This window comes from Monopterus albus, unplaced genomic scaffold (assembly GCF_001952655.1).
Source record: "Monopterus albus unplaced genomic scaffold, M_albus_1.0 scaffold86.1, whole genome shotgun sequence".
Classification (NCBI taxonomy): Eukaryota; Metazoa; Chordata; class Actinopteri; order Synbranchiformes; family Synbranchidae; genus Monopterus; species Monopterus albus.
In genome coordinates, this window is record NW_018127966.1 from 529,145 (window position 1) to 545,414 (window position 16,270).

The following is a 16,270-nucleotide window of genomic DNA, read 5'->3' on the forward strand; positions in this document are numbered from 1 at the left end:
GGGGTCCATCCTGGACAGGTCGCCATCCTATCGCATGGCTGACACTCACGCCTACGGGCAATTTAGAGCCTCCAATCATCAACCTAAGCCGCATTTCTTTGGTCTATGGGAGGTACCCGGAGAACATGCAGGCACTGGGAGAACATGCAAACTCCACACAGAAAGGCCTCTTGCTGTGAGGCGACGCTGTGCTGCCCCTGGTTCAGTATCTCACCAGCTAAAACAAACTTCAGCAATTCTCCGTCCCACACTGTGACACCGACATCTTGAGTCCTGCTGATAGAAGACAACATGGCCTCCATGATGCAGAAACACGAAGACGACACTCGTTAGGAATCAAACATCTAACTGGTCTTTGTTCACCTTACCTGCCTTCATGTTACCTGCCAGCAGGAAACGAAACCTGACTGGAGCCGAGTGACACGTGTTAACATATTAATCACCTTCAGCACCGACTATGGCGAACAAGACATCACCAGATGGAAAAGAAAGATCAGTTAACCACAGATAGACTTCCTTGGCGGTGCCGGCACCTCCTCGATACTATACAACCAAACTTGAACCGAGGACCACGACAGACGAGTCAGGAAACCAGAAGTGTAACTGAGCCCAAACCAAATATGACCAAAGCCTTCGCTTTTGGAGAAGAAGCAAGGAACAGATCTCAGCTGATCTCCTCAGCGTTCATCACCCACAGTCCCTCAGAACCTGCTATGCCTCCACGGAAGTTAACACACAGATGAAGAGGATTTCTGCAACAATCTGAGTGGGACTGTCTTCCTAAGGACGTCTTCAGCCTTTCACTGCTAAATTATCACAGTCCATAGTATATGACAACTGATTTTTTTTTTTTTTTTTTTTTTTGATCGTTTCTCTCAGGAGGCTCATACAAAGCAAAGCTCAGTTATTTTGCAAAGGACAGAAAAAAAAAAATCTTTTGCGACAGCTCTATGATCACACTACGAGTTAATACCATTACTTTTTTCCATTTTGCCTTTAAACTCAAATATAGTTTTCATACAGTGTGAACAACAGTCTCACAAACAAGTATGTACATCTTTTTTTTTTCTTTAAAAATGAACAAACTTGTTTTTAAGCTTCTGAATTAAGTTGAAGCCAGAAGATGAAGCATCCCAGGAGGTGAGGATGTAAATGAAGTTCTGCCAACGGAGTATAAGAATCGCCTCAGGCCGAGGAGGCAGCTGGAAGAAGTCGTGTCCCCTTGGAGTGAGGCAAAAGAACAAAACGAGCAAAGAACAATGTCTTGAGTTGTCCAATACAATTCCTCAGTAGGAAGGAAAGAACATGAAGAGTGACAACAGAAAAGTTCCTGAAACTAAAAAAGTCTGAACTTATTGTTCCAGTTTTCCTTGGAGCCAAAACAAGTTTGGTGGAGGAGGAGGAGACCAACAGTGACAGTTTCTTTTCTCCACGTTTCATCTGCGGCCACGTTACGGATTATATGAGGTATAATCTGTAACGTGGATTATATGAGGTAGCTGTGCTGGTGCTGCGTTCCTGTCACGGGAAAATCAGTGTGCACATCTTCTGTCACCTTAAAAGAGGTTAACTGCGCTGAGCTTTGCCAGAAGACAGACTGAGCCATTTTTCTGAATAACAGAGGAAAATAGCTGTAGTTGTATAGACGTTCTGTTAAAATTCAAAAAACTGTCATGTTTTGCTATAAAGTACTAAACTGCTAGCTAATAAGTTGTTTTTGTCACTGTAGAAACCATGAGCAGCACAAACTCCGCTGTTTCAGCGCGTTTGTCTTCACTTTTCTGCTGACAACAGAAGAGATTAAAACCATCTGAAATGTAAATGTCCTACTTGTTACTGACTCAGGGAGAAATCATCTTCCCTTGTCCTTATACTGATGCTAGCAGAAACCAATGAGGCCTGTCAAACCAGTCCCAGATAGCTGAATAGTTTCTCTGCCCTCTCAAAGTACTACTTCCTGTGGGCAGAAATGATGCAAGAACCAAAACTTAACTTTGGTTTCTGTAGTCAGAACACGGGTGAAGTTAGAAAGTCCCTCAGCTGGTTACAGGAAAGTTTCCTGTGTTCAGGAAGGCCTGCAACTCCACACAGTGTTTACACAGAAGTTAAATTGGGACTTCAGTCTCTGACCTTCTGAACCCTAACTCTGAACTCTCACTGACTCTTCTCGTGACATGACTGCAGCATAATTAGCGGTGGTCGTGACGTCCGAGAGCCTTGTCTTGATGTCGACTTCCTGGGAAGTTGTGTAATGTGGTTCCTGTTGCAGCGAGTGTTGAGCCTTCCAGGTGTGATGACTGACAGGCATCCTGGGCGGGTCCTCGCAGCACTGATGACGGTTGATGTGTGCGGCGATGGCAGGTGACTCTAGATGGATTTGGAGGAATCCTGTTTGTTGATGAGGACTTCCAGGAGGCGGAGTTTGGCCTTGATCCTCTTGTACTCTCTGTACTCATCCAGCATTGGCACCCGGTCCTCCTTCTGAACATTCCTATCACAGAGGAGAGAGAGAGAGAGGAGTGTTAGCTTCCATTTTCATGTTCTGCTGCCCTGAAGCTGTAGTGGTCCTAACAGAGCTGCTCAGAGGCTGTTGGACCACGGTAATGGTGTTTGGAAGCACTGGAGACGATGTGTGCTATCCAGACATTAGGCCCCAACATGAAGACTAGTAAGTCTGACGTCATCTCGCTCCGGATGCTCGTGCAGACCTTCCTGACCCGAGAATGGTCTGTGCCACCTTTTCACACCACACTAGTTGTGAAAGGGGCTAAATTTGTAGTGTGACAATTGATTTGCCTCAATAAATGCAGGACTTTTAAGACACTATCACATGGTGACCACCTCCATGTGTACTCTAATCTAAGGATGAACTAACTTGGTTTTATCACAAGTCACTTATTTGGCCTGGGCAACATTAGAGAAAACATCTGGTGCAGCAGCAGCGGCTCCAGTTTGTTTTGTCTGATACGCAATGAGTGCTTTACTTTAAGCTTGAAGACGGGATCCAAGAAAAACATGATGTAATAATTTAGTGGAGGTGCTGTGACCTGACTGTTTTTCTCATGAAAGTTACTGTGCTAGACTAACTGAAACGACCGGCGTTCCCTGGTAAGACCACGGGAGTCCAGTCGCTATGTTTGGATAAACAAAGGCTGAGTGTGTGTGTGTGTGTGTGTGTCTCCCATCTACCTTCCATTATGCTGATAGAAATCCTCCTCAAACTCTTTGATGGTCTTCCTTAGTTTCTTCTTCTCTGCTCTGGCCTTCCACAGCTGTTCCAGCAGCTCTGGCCTGGAGGGTTATGGGATACATGAGGGCACAGTCACACACACACTGTCATGATACTAATGGTGCAGCTACAAAGAGGCTGTTTCAGCTTCTTTTCTTCCCCACTCATCTATCAGACGTGCTTATTTTAATAAGCCCAGCTGTGTATACACGAGCGTAGCGCCTGAATATAATGTGAGCCAAAGTCTACTTTTATACTCCATGTATATCGTCCTGATTGTCCTGCATGTAACCACAATAGTGTACTGTGCTCCAAGGACAAACAAAACAGGTTACCTACACTCAGTACTGTGCCTGAACAGCTCCTGTGTAGTCGTGGGGCTGAAGACCTGATGTGCTGCATAAATGGTTAGTTTTCTATCACGTAGTGGGAGTTTGTGCAGAGAGCCTGCAGTTTTTCTGATTTCCAACATTGATTTAAATATTTAAATAAAACATGCTTTTGTCCACAGGAACTATTTGGATCTCTACCCTTGAATAAAGAACCAAATCCAGAGAGAAAAGGAGGGCAGGAAGTGAACTGTGGGTGTGTGAGGTGTCAGCTGTCAGGATGCCTTCCCTTAGTTATGCTGCTATAGGCCTAGGCTGCTGGGGGGGGGGGCCATGATGCTCTGGGTTTCTCTCCCCAAGTGCTGCTCAAGGGGGATTTGTTGGGTTTTCCCTCTGTAATAATATTGATAACAGTAAGGTCTAGACCTTACTTTGTAAAGTGTCCTGAGATGACTTTTGTTGTGATTTGGCGCTATACAAATAAAATTTGATTTGATTTGATCGTGTACAGGTAAGACACCTGGATTTACAAAGCTGGGCTGATAAAGAAGATTAAAGGCATGTGTGTGTGTCAGCTATGTGCTCGATGACGAGCAGATTAGTGGATAAAACCTGCTTTCCTTCTGTCGGGTGCTATTCCAGCTGGTGTGCGTGAAGTGGGTGTCTAAGCTTGTTTGACCCTCATGAGGAGAAGGCAGGTATAAATTAAACTTGGTGTCAGATACAGATGTAACTTCCACTGTTATGCCAGTGATATGGTTTTTTTTTTAGCTCTCACAGGAACGTGGCAGACTTGTGCTCTGTACTCCAGAGCTGGCCTGTCATCTGCCTCTTAGTCTCTCATGTGCTGCTGTGGCATTGGTATATTATTATAATAATATTTACAAACTTATACGTAGTCTGTCCATAGTGTACAGACAGAGATGGAGAGAAAGCATTGACGTTTCTGCTCCAGACATTCTGAATAGTTTTCACATGAAAATAAGACTGAAGAGCTTTAAATTCAAGGCTCCTGTAAACTCAGTATTGAATGATTCTTCACTAATTGTCTCATTAGCTTGCTTAATATTAAGCAAGCTAGTTTTGTAACAGGAGCTTTCATACATTGTGACTGGGTTTTTGTATTTGTGTTGGATGTTGCCATCCTGCCCAGGTCTCCTGTGAAAGAGGCTGCGAACCTCAATGGGATTGATCTGGTTAAACAAAAGGAGAGTTTACTACGGTATGTAACGTTTCTAAATATTTTTGTTGTAGAAATCTGCTCCAAAACTTGTCTTAATGTGGAGACATGCTGACAAAGGCTCCTGTGACCCAGACATTGAACATTAGTGCAGAGATGATAAAGGATTTCGAGCAGGACTGAGCTCTCTAACCAATTAGAGATTTTCAAATATTTCTACTTGACCAGCAGGTTTTGGTGCCTTCTCATTTATTGTAATTTCACAGATCCTAGTGGCGCAGGGAGAGGGAGTGCTGGGTGGAGCAGAGTGGATGCTAGTTCTACCTTAAGTTGCAAAGTGTAAGTTAAACTGGGTCACTGCAGTTGGTGTCTTAAACCCAGGCTGTGTTTTTATTATTTTAAAATGCGTTTCTCTATTGGCCAAGCTGCCCATTGAAAAATGGAGCATATTTTAAAGGAAGATTCCACAATTTTTCAACCTTATTCTCGGTCGTTGCCTCTGTGCACGCTAGAGTCATAGTAGCAAATCAAAGTTGTTTTTGTCTTCATAAGAAATTCAGGAGAACCTAGGGCGGCAGTTTTCTAGTAGACTATGATGAAGGATGACTGCAGGTCCCTCTGCTTTCACGACGGCCATATTTATAAGAAGCAGTGGACACAAACTTAATCAGGATGGACACAATGAGTCCCTTTAAAGGGTAACTACACACTAAATTATTATTTTTACCTGTACACATAATCATATTGACATTTTGTTGACTTGTGCTGTTTATGTAAAAGCTGCATTGTCTGCTCAATTTTAGGTCGTTTCTGGATTTGAAAGCTCAGTTCTACTAAATCCTCGGGCCCTGCTCTCATCGTGACGACACAGACGAGACTCCGAGGTCTTGCTGGAGAGCTGAATGTAGGTGTGTAGTTACTGTTCAAATAATAATTAGTAAAACATTTGAATTTAAAAGTTTTAAATAAAATGTAGACATAACTGGTATGTGGCACAATTATACAGTATATTCCCTCTAGGAACAATTCACGTGTAACTGTGCTTGCATATGTGTGATTTTGTTTTTACATGGAAGAAGCGTTGGAGCTGGAGAGTCGCAGGTCCAGCGCCAGCTGCCCCGACCCCTCCTCGAGCTTGGCCCTCATTGGACAGTTGCTCTGCTTCTGGCTCATCATTGGTCCATCAGTTGGAGTCACAAGGTCGATGGCCATGATGACTTCTGGGCTCTGCATCTCCCCACCACTGCTCTCTGCCTCCTCCTCTTCTTCCTCCTCTTCTTCATCCCTCTCCTCTCCTCTGTCATCTTGTTCTCCCCCTCCTTTACATTCCTCCTCCTCCTCTTCTTCTTCTTTAATCTCCTCCCAGAAATGAGCAGTTTCACCCTCAATGATTGGCTGGAGGGTCTGACTCCGCCTCTTACTAGAGGGGGACGCCTGGGAGAGAGACGGACAGCACCATTAACAACAGTAAGCGAGTTGGTTCCAACTTATAATATGATTTAGCTTAGTTACCTCTTCTACAAAATCCTTTCCTCTTAGATCCACCTGATCTAGCTAGTGATCATGGCTTGGTCAGTTAGAATAGTTTGCAAGTACATGAGTTTAAACTCTGCAACGTTGTAAAGGCAGAGTAGTGAGAAGATCAGTGTCCGTATACGGCACGATGACGGTTAATATCCGGGACAGCCTCTGTAGTCTCATTTAGGGTTAGGGTTAGCAACCACCTTCAGGTCGCGTAAAAGCTTCAAAAATGATGAGTTTGGTACTTACTGACATTTTATGTTGGGAACAAAACGTGAAACTGTATTGGCCTTGTGTTAACTACAGACCTCATATCAAGCGTTTAAGTAAAAGCCCACTGACTTCAGCGCCAGGGAACCGGATGTGGAAAACTTAACTCAGTTCCAGGTTTTGGGACTCGCTACTACGGCTCTCTATACACAGTAATCTACAAGGAGAGAAATCACTGATGTTTGTGTCTAAGTTCTAGTTAGATCATTTTATATTAGCGAGTTAGGATGCTTGTCTACTTACTGTGATAGGTGTGATGCCGTCTCTGGTGAGCATCTGTTTGACCAATCTATAGCGATCGTAGAGAGGCTTTACCACCAGACGCTCCTCTCTGGTGACCTAAGAGGGAAAGGACGGGTTAGAAACAGTCTGTGTGCGCTGACAAATTAAATCTAGTCATGATTTAGTAACTCACAGGTCGACCGTGCAGGCCTTCGTAGTGCAGCAGGTTTTTCTGTAAGACCGTCTTCTCAGAGGACAGCTGCTCCTTGGTCATCTTCTATACAAATATGACCACACGTTTAATCATGTAACAATGATGCGACATTTAATTTGAATGAGTTGAGAACTGATCTGATGCAATACAACCAAGTCAAAATATGAAGTCCTTTTCAAAATAATGTGTACACCTTTTATTCCAAAAACATTCTATTGCGATATTTTTGGACTCAGTTGGCAGTTTATTAGGTACACCCAGCTAAAACCACGTCAGTCTAATCCTCCTTCATGAAGGTGAAAACATTGTTTGTGTTCAAACTCAGAGCTTTTGATTTGCCAGTCATTCTGGAGGCTGTGCTGCTTTTAAATTGTATTATACAGAGATGTTTCTGTTATTTAGCCTCATGGACATAAATGGGATGGACAAGAAAACGACAGTATATTTTTTAAAACCTTCCATTTAAGGGTTGCACTGCAAATCTGCTTCTAAATTTCATATGTTTCCAATTAATTTACACAGTAACCATTGTTTATAATCCTGTTAAGTTTCTGTTTGCCTACATTGAGCTCTTTGATTTGCCTTTGCGTTATGAAATATCCTATATAAATAAAGCTGTCTTGCCTATTTCTCTGATTTCTTTGCATTTTAATGTGCATGTGTGTGTACAGACTGCACTTGACTGACATCTCTAAAACTCATACCCCTCATTTCCACTGAGCACAGCTGCAACTCAGCTCTCTGCTCCGCTTTGCTAAAGATATGGGTGTATAGTCTATTTTTGATGGATGCCGCTTCTGACTAAGGTTCGACCCATCATTCAGGTAGAGTTTTCCCCAAAACCTAATGTCAGATGATATGTGAAACACGGGTACAGAACAGTTAGCCTATAAGGATTAATCCATGCAGCCACAAGCCATTTAACTACAGAGCCTTTCCACTGTAGCAGCTCAAAAACCAGGAAAAGCCTAAACAAAAATCTGCTCTGCTGGGGAACCCAGCGGAAATGAGGAGTTGGTTCTAGATAACTTCAACTATACATTCATGTGTATAATCGGTACATTGAATTTAATGAAAAGATGTAAGTGCCAGCAAGGTTCTACCCATGTTCGTCTTAAGCAGAGATCTAATGAACGAGTGTACTTAAATACCTGTGTGTAGAGCCTTTAACGTGTACTCATCCAGTCCCTGGTAAAACTACTCACCTTGATGTCATCAGGCCAGCCGTCCTCCTGCCTCTTCCCTTTGACCCTGCGCTGGATCAGCTCCAGTGTTTCCTCCCTGGTGGGATGTGGACCTTTGACCTCCACTGCTGCGTCATAAGAACCTTGATCCAGCGTGGAGCCAAAGCTCTTAGGCAAGGTGTTGCTTCGGGGGCGAGTCTGAGGGCCGAGCTCACTCTCTGCACGGTGTTTGGCATCTAGGGAAGGAGGGGTAAAGTGGTGAGGGAAAGCGAAGAAGAATCTTCAGGCAGTACATAAAACATATTTGACTGTGATCAGATATGCAGGAATTTAACAGACAGCTGCTATGGTTAAAGAGTGTCAATCGGAGGATAAGGAGAGAGAAAAACATCTCTGGACAACACACACACACAATACCACACCAAGTAAAAACCCAAACACAGCAACCAGAAGCCTTTTCTTGAACATTTTGTCTTTTAGAACCTGCCTGTAAAATAATTAAGACATGTTAAAGTTCTGAGACAGTCTCATCATGAAAGAACTAGATGTATACTACAACAGATGCCTGCTGGGAGCTAGTGGCTCTAGATAAAGTATTTTAAATTCATACACATAAAAGTATATGTTTGAAGGAACAGTTCAACAGTTTGGGGAAATGCACTTATTAGCTTTGTGGTGAAGAGTTACAGTAAATGAGAAGACACATATGTACGGTAAATATGAAGCTACAGTTAGCCTGAACTGTCTGTATGGAAGAATATCTTCCTACCAGCACCTTTAAAAGCTCACTCATTAACAGAGAGTATGTTGCTGGTTTAATCCTACAAAATGAATAAAAACATTATTTATTGGTTTATGGGGGTTGTGTGCCATACGGTTTCTTGGCTCAGAGACAGGCTGGTTGCCCTTTTCTCAGGTTCTATGCTGAGCTATACTAATCAGCAGCTGGCTCTAGCTTTATGTTTAGCATACAGACCTGAATAGCATTAATCTTCTCATCTAACTGAATAAGCACATTTCATAAAATCTCAAACTTTTGCTTCAACACCCAATATTTCTTTTTAAAAACACATTCTGCACCTTTCACATCTCAACACGGCCTTGACCTGTGACACTAGCTACAGTACTGAAGCTGATTTTACGTTTACGTCTGTTTAAATAAAGGTTAATGTTGGAAAAAAAAGGTCTATCAATAAACCTGGCTGTAGTTTTAAATCATAATTCAAACTACTGGTCTCATGCTCAAAATCCAAATTTTTGGGAGATACCGCCAAGTTAAATGCCAACATGCTGCTTCAACACGAAATGCACAGACACAAAGATGCTCTCACAATGCCGCCTCACTGTGACTGTCAGTGTAATGTAATTCTACTTACTGAGGGACTGGTACTTACTGAGGAGAAACGGTCTAGAGCTCAGGCCTGAGTAGGGGTGGAGTATGGGGGTGAGTGCGTGAGGAGGTGAGCAGATAGAGGAGAATGGGTAAGGGGAGGGGACATGGTGGCGTCTGTGTGAATGGAGCAAAGCCTGGTGCCTCAGCGTGCTTCTGGGTAAAAGGTGCTGGCGTCCTGGTTGGCCGATCAGTCAGTCAGTCAATCAATCAAATGGGCGTTGAGCAATAGGAGGAGGAAGGAGGAAAGTGGAGAGCGGGTGCTCGCGTTATTTTTGTTTTTCAATTTTGATTTGAAACAGAGAGAGAAATGTTTTCGGCCACTGTGTTTCTCCGAAAAAGGAGAGTCGCCACCTCTCAGAGTGGAGGTGGATGAGTGTCATGAGGTTTGTTCAGTATGGTGAACGATGCACATGAGGAACCGTGTCCGAGTGCAGAAAAGAATTTGTATGGATGTGTCAGATTTATGTGTGTTTGTGCCCACATACATGAAGACAAAAAGCTTCTGCAAACAACTTTAACAGTGAAAAAGTAGGTTAGTTTGTTGATGTTTTTCTTTATTAACTTCTTTATATATCCAAATATTTTGTGGCTATTTGAAACACAGTTTCACCTTACTGAACTCACCCCATGGGTAATGAATGTGGGTTCACAAGGACGCACCAGCACACTGGAGGGTGGGAGTCACGCATGTGAGAGCCACTGGTATGTGCGCGTCTGCTTATGTGTGTTAAACAGGAATACATGCAATTTGTTAAAAAGGTCAAGGGTTAGGAGTGGGGAAGGTCAAGGTGTCCAGCATGGAAGGGGACGGCGCATGGACACTCTAACCCCGACACTCACACACATTCACAGGAAAAAGAGCGAGTGTTTCTACCTTTAAGCTGCCTGCGGATCTTGGTAAGGTCGGTCATCCATTTGAGGACTTTGGGGTTAGCTGCCTTGTCTGCATGAGAGGGCTGCAGAGAGAAGAGGAGGAGGGGACGAAGAGAAAGGACAGAGGAAGTGATGGTGTTTCAAAGAAAAGGTTAGGACAATATTTGAGCATTTATAACAGTAATTGTTGCACTTATGTTTTTACTCAGAAGGACCTACACAAAATCTTTAAAATGCAAAATATTAAGTTCTAAGGATTTGTGGCCCCATTTAGTACTGTGTCATGAATCCAGTAGAGATAAACCTGAAATGTATTAAATCTGTTAATGTGTCAGTACTTTCAGAATAAAGCAACCGTTTTGTTCATGGTTATTCCCACAAACAGCATCACATCTGTACAGTGACACTGCCAACACTTTAAAATACCTCATATAAAGTTTTTAATTATTACTACATAGTTCTTGAAAAGTTTTTCAACATGTCTTCTAGTCAGATGCATCAGATAAACTCTGGTGTGAAAGTATCACTCACCACTCAGCAATACAACACATTTATAGACATCACATTTTCATTTTTACCTTGTAGTTCCTCTCCTTCTCAAACTGCTCTTCAAACTGTTTGATTTTCTTCTTCAGGTGCTGAAGCTTCTTGGTGAGTTGATGAGTCACTGAATCTCCTCCTCTAATTGCCTCTTTGGAGCCAAATGATGCTCGCCGTGGCCTGGGAGTGACAGATGACACACAGGTAATGAATAAACTGCACAAAATACACCATAAGCCAGACATATGAGTTCTGACTGTAGGCGTAAACTTAAAAGCCAATAACAGACTAGCAGCACCGCTGGATGTCCGTGTCTCCTTGTACCTCTGTGCTTTGGTGGGCGAGGTGGCATCTGGATCCTGCTGGAGGAATCGCTGGGCACCGTGCACACCAAAGTCAAGAAAGCGTCGAGCCAGAAGGTGAGGGTGAGAGCGGGAAGAGGAGGGGGAGGCGTCCTGCCCTCCCTCCCCCTCGTCCTCCTCGTCGTCTTCCTCCAGGGGCAGCGGGGGGAGAGGAACCATGCGACCGGCCAGAGGGGAGAGCTGTGCCTCTCCGCTGTCATTGTCATCCTGCCAGGATTTGTAAGCAGGTACGGGGTCTGGAGAGAGGAAGAAACAGTAAAGAGGAGATGGAGTCAGAGCAATCCAAATGAGGTTGGGAGAGAAGGGAGAGAAAAGACTAATTTAATCGCTTATAAGTGAGGTAGGTACTGTACATTTCAATAAGACACACGCAAAAGCTGCCTGGGAGGGAGCTGTTGAGCTGATCCATTGAACAACAAATTAAATTTCTTCTCTGGTACCCTGCTGACTCACTCCTAGGCTGATTAACAGTGTCTTGACTGTCAGCGCTATGCTAATAAGCTGAGCTGAAGGAACAAAGACTGAAGATAACAAGACAAAGCTAAGGCACAGAGTCACAGTAAAACATGTAATCAGAGAGAAAAGGTGTCCTGATCACTGTGCCCACTGACCCTGTAGCAGGAGGGAAGGGCAAAGACAAGGGGAAGTAAAATGACAAGAGTCCAGCAGTGCTCTCAGCAAATCTTATGGAAGGAAGAGTGTTTTACATGCAGTAATGCATTTATGATCAGTATGACAGGCAGATTTTAAAATGTAAGAATATATTAGCAAAGTTTCCAAAAGAAACCACCACAAGAAAAGAATGTGAAAAGAAGGATGGGTAGCCTGATGGTTATGTGGGCAAATATGAAGCTACTTACCCTGGCCTTCTTTTTGCAGATGCATACATGAGAAGTCTATGGGAAGGAGATGAAGATGGGACAGGGGTGACGCTGTTCGGATGGAAGGAGGACAAGAGGGAAGAAGAGGGAGGGCAGACAGGCAGAGGGACAGCAGAGAGGAGAAGCAGCGAGGTCAATCATTCAGAAATCACCATCATTCGTTCAGTGTGTGCGCATTTGTTTGGTTTAATGCAAACAAATGATGAAAACATCCAGATTTTCCCTTATTCACACTAGATACTCAGCAGATATATGGAGAAACAAAGGAGAATGACTGCTCACACAGTTTTCTATCATAAAGAGGTGCTCACATAAGTCGATCCGACAGAAAATGTTCAATAATCCATTTGAGCAGCTGCAAAATTGGCATTTATTTTACTATGTTCAGACATTTTATGAACCTAACAATTCAACAATTAATAAAGAAAATCACTGTTAGATCATCAGTTGCAGACAACTTTCATTTGGAAGTAGAGCTGTGATTATTTTCATCATCGATAAATGTGATTCTCACATATGGTAAGATGAAGTGAGGGAATGTTTGATTACTTGACTTTTTTTCTCAAAATATTGTCAGTTAATTTGTATTACATGTTTATCTTTCTAGCCAACAGACAGCGTGCTGGTGTTGCTGAGACAAGGAGATTCCCACCTTCCCACTGGTTGTCAGGAAAGAGCTGGAGGTGGGGACTGTGGCCAGAGTTTGGGTGATATGGTGACAGAAGGTTCCTGTTGCTCTCGCTGGTGTTGGCATTTTGATCACAGCGGTGTGAACCCAAGTCCTGAAGGAAGAGAGAGAGAGAGAGAGAGGGATTAAATAAACAAATTAGAGATGGAAGAAAACAGAAACAAGTGCTTGAAAATGAAGGCACTGAAGTAGGGAGAAAGCACAAATGAAGGACAGAAAGATGTACATTAGAAGGGAACAAAGGAAGGAACGGTAAACCAAGTACCGCAGGTGGACAGATATTGTAACAAAATGTACAGTATATGTCAATATTATGCCACTTGTGAACACAGTGGAAATAACACAATGACATATTCCTGCTACATACACAGCTTATGGTGTCAGTCTCCTCCATGGTGGCACAGGGTTGATTGTCCTGCCTGAGTTAAAGATAAGAAACACAAAACATACTTAAGTACATAAAACATAAAGCAGTACGTTCTCAAATTGTAACGTTTAGAGGCATAATCGCTGCTGCAAATGTATTTCTTCATGTGCTGAGCAAACACTGTCTCAACTTGCTGTTAAGTATTTATCTCAAGGACCTGGAAAAGCCTCGAGCAAAATGAAACCATTTGTGATCCAACTTTTCACAGATTAATTTAATGATTCCAGTCACGCAACTAAAACCTCTTATACATCATGAAGGATTTCTTACAGGAAGCTGCTGCAACTAAAATCAACGCTGTGCCTACTGATTATTTTATTCTGCCCATTAACTTCTGCTGCACAGTACATTAACTATGCTTGTTCACAATCAGCAGGAGGTGTGCTACAGAAAACTACACAGACATGCAGTGCCTGTGTTATGTGTGAGAGAAACAGATGATTAAGATGCAATTTGAACACAGCTTTAAAATGAGCTCTGGCTGAGACAGCATGTTAAAGTGATTTGTAAACATGAAGCGTCAAATGATCAGTGCACAGAAATATTACTGCACATGTAGTGACATGTCATAGAGAATATAATAGTAGCACTTTAATAAACAGCAAATGGAAAACATCAAGTTTTTCGTCTTCTTGCTTTTAAATTTTCTATCTACAATTTAATTCAATTCAATTTTTGAATATGGTAAAAAGAAAGTGGGATTCACTAGGCCACATATAACACACACAGCCACTACCTTTTCCAAATTAAGTATTAATTTAACCCAAATGCCCCTTGATGTTTTTGAACTACCTGAACAAACTAGCATTTCACTCTAGCAATTTTTCTTACTTGCTGATTTGAGGTAAGACTAGACTCAGTCAAATTTAAAATATGTCCACTTACCTAGTAGCACTGATATTGTTCTCAGCATCTCTGACAGCCTCTGCATCCAGGTCCATTCCCAAGCTGTCCTCCAGGGCGGCGCCAGAGGCCAGAGAATCCTGGGAGAAAGCAACAGCAAGAATTTAAGATGAATTCTCTTATTTTTATGGAAGACAATCATAAATTTTAACAAAACTATGAGAGCAAGTGGCATGAATGTGCAAGAATAGAAACTGTGTTAAACTGGGACTCAAACATAAACAGCATCATCCCTGTTCTTAGACACCACATACATATGTTTCACTTTTTTGGGCTTCGTCTTAAATGAAAAAAAAAATCCATCACATATAGAGATTCACATGTGCCACAGACATTCTGCCGCTCATGCATATTATACCTAAATCTATAAACGTCTGAGGAAAGATAAATGTATTCTATTTCACTTCTTCCCCTTCATGATGCAAACTTCCCAACAAAATGATATTCCAAAGTTAAGGTGAAGGGACTTTTACTGAAACCACTGCTAACCTTTACAGTTGTGACTGGTTTTGCTATAATTGCAGTATTGATGATTTAAGGACTACACACCCACACTGGAGGTTAAGTGTATTTATGAACTGCACAGGGTTTTCACAATATAAAAGTAGAGTCTGCATAAGGTGGCAATGATCATGACACTGTAGTGAAGAGCAGGATTTCGACTTAGTGTGTACATGTCAGAGTGAATGTGTGACCGGCTGTGTGACACTGCTATTACCCCTGTTATGTAAAGAAAGTAAACCCGTGTGTGTGTGTGTGTGTGTTGTAGTTCAGTGCACAGGTGCAGCTGTCATTCTTTAGCTCTGGGCTGATGCTGATCTATTTTAAGAACTTTACTGAGATTATTGTTTATGTACAGTCCAAAAGCCAGTGAGGTTCAATGGGGATAGAAACATAATGGGTTCTGATTTCCATTGCAACAAGACTTACTAAAAATAATGCTCACTGTCAAAGATGGTAAATCCCAATTCCTCACTTGCATCTAATCATTCAGCCTTACAACTGATGACTTTTCAAGTGATTCTGTGCTGTATACAAATTTCCAATGTTGGAATAAAATCACGAGAGCCTTGCTACAGCCGCGTTGTGCTCGTGTCATCTCAGTTGTTTGGTATAAGGTGGTGATCCACGCTGTTTTAAGTCTGTCTTTTTCTCAACTTGACATTCTGATTAAAATCAAACATGTTTAATATCATTGTAAATCTTTAGTCTTCTAGGTTCATGCAGACAGTGACATGGACATTGTAAATAACCAACAGGTGAAGGTCTCTCCAGCACCAAACCAGGAAGCAGCATAGCAGGCACAGAAACAGTGGTAAATACATATTACACCTATGGGTAAATATGACAGAGACTGTGGTGACTGTGCCTCGGAAGGCACAATTCTGTTGGACTGTTACAAAGGAGGAGAAACAGGTGGAGCTGTGGAGTGAGCAATGCTCTTGTGCATCCTCAAACATGGCTCGCCCTAACCCTACTTCTGCACCATAGAGCAGGAATAAGAGCTTTGGGACATCCTCAACCTGAAAGTTGTGCCAGTTAAGGGAGAAGCGAGGAGCAAGGAATGATCAAATAAGGGAATTTGGGTTTGCCTTATGTACTGTTCTTGAATCATCTCACTTAAGAAAAATCAGTTTCCTCATAATTAAGCCAATTAGCGCCATAATTGTCAACCATTTTCTTTGACCGCTTTCATATTGAACAGCACTTTGTATCAAGTACACAACACCCTGATCTCATCCCCTCATGATTACACAAAACACTACATATCTATGTATTCATGAGTGTGTGTACTTGTGAAACAGGCCTATTTGTTTTCTGTGCTTGCTACCCCAGTGGAATTCCAGCTATTGTAGCAATCAGAGCAGAACAAAGATGGACTGTACATCAAACTGAGACACTAAGACAGGAAGGAGGTTTGCTATGTGAAATACGTTGCGAGTCCACATGACAAATGGCTGGGGTCTGTGTCCTGTGTGTTTTTTTGAGGAAATTCTTCTGTGTGTGTGTGTGTGTGTGTGTGTGTGTGTGTGTGTGTGTGTGTGTGTGTGTGT

At 42.5% G+C, this 16,270-nt stretch overlaps 1 protein-coding gene across 1 annotated transcript in view; it reads right to left on the reverse strand.

The window, feature by feature from the left end:
* Positions 1-975: 975 nt before the first annotated feature.
* fam13b (family with sequence similarity 13 member B) overlaps positions 976-16,270 on the reverse strand; it is a 49,430-nt gene continuing 34,135 nt past the window's right edge. Inside the window, exons 11-24 of the mRNA XM_020607494.1 lie at positions 14,199-14,296; positions 13,254-13,305; positions 12,851-12,980; positions 12,178-12,249; positions 11,280-11,553; positions 10,994-11,135; positions 10,417-10,498; positions 9,544-9,717; positions 8,171-8,385; positions 6,945-7,028; positions 6,773-6,868; positions 5,808-6,172; positions 3,190-3,291; positions 976-2,491 (exon numbers count right to left, since the gene is read on the reverse strand). Of these exons, the coding sequence (XP_020463150.1) occupies positions 2,368-2,491; positions 3,190-3,291; positions 5,808-6,172; positions 6,773-6,868; positions 6,945-7,028; positions 8,171-8,385; positions 9,544-9,717; positions 10,417-10,498; positions 10,994-11,135; positions 11,280-11,553; positions 12,178-12,249; positions 12,851-12,980; positions 13,254-13,305; positions 14,199-14,296 (2,010 nt within the window). The 3' untranslated portion in view covers positions 976-2,367. The remainder of the gene's footprint in view (positions 2,492-3,189; positions 3,292-5,807; positions 6,173-6,772; positions 6,869-6,944; positions 7,029-8,170; positions 8,386-9,543; positions 9,718-10,416; positions 10,499-10,993; positions 11,136-11,279; positions 11,554-12,177; positions 12,250-12,850; positions 12,981-13,253; positions 13,306-14,198; positions 14,297-16,270) is intronic.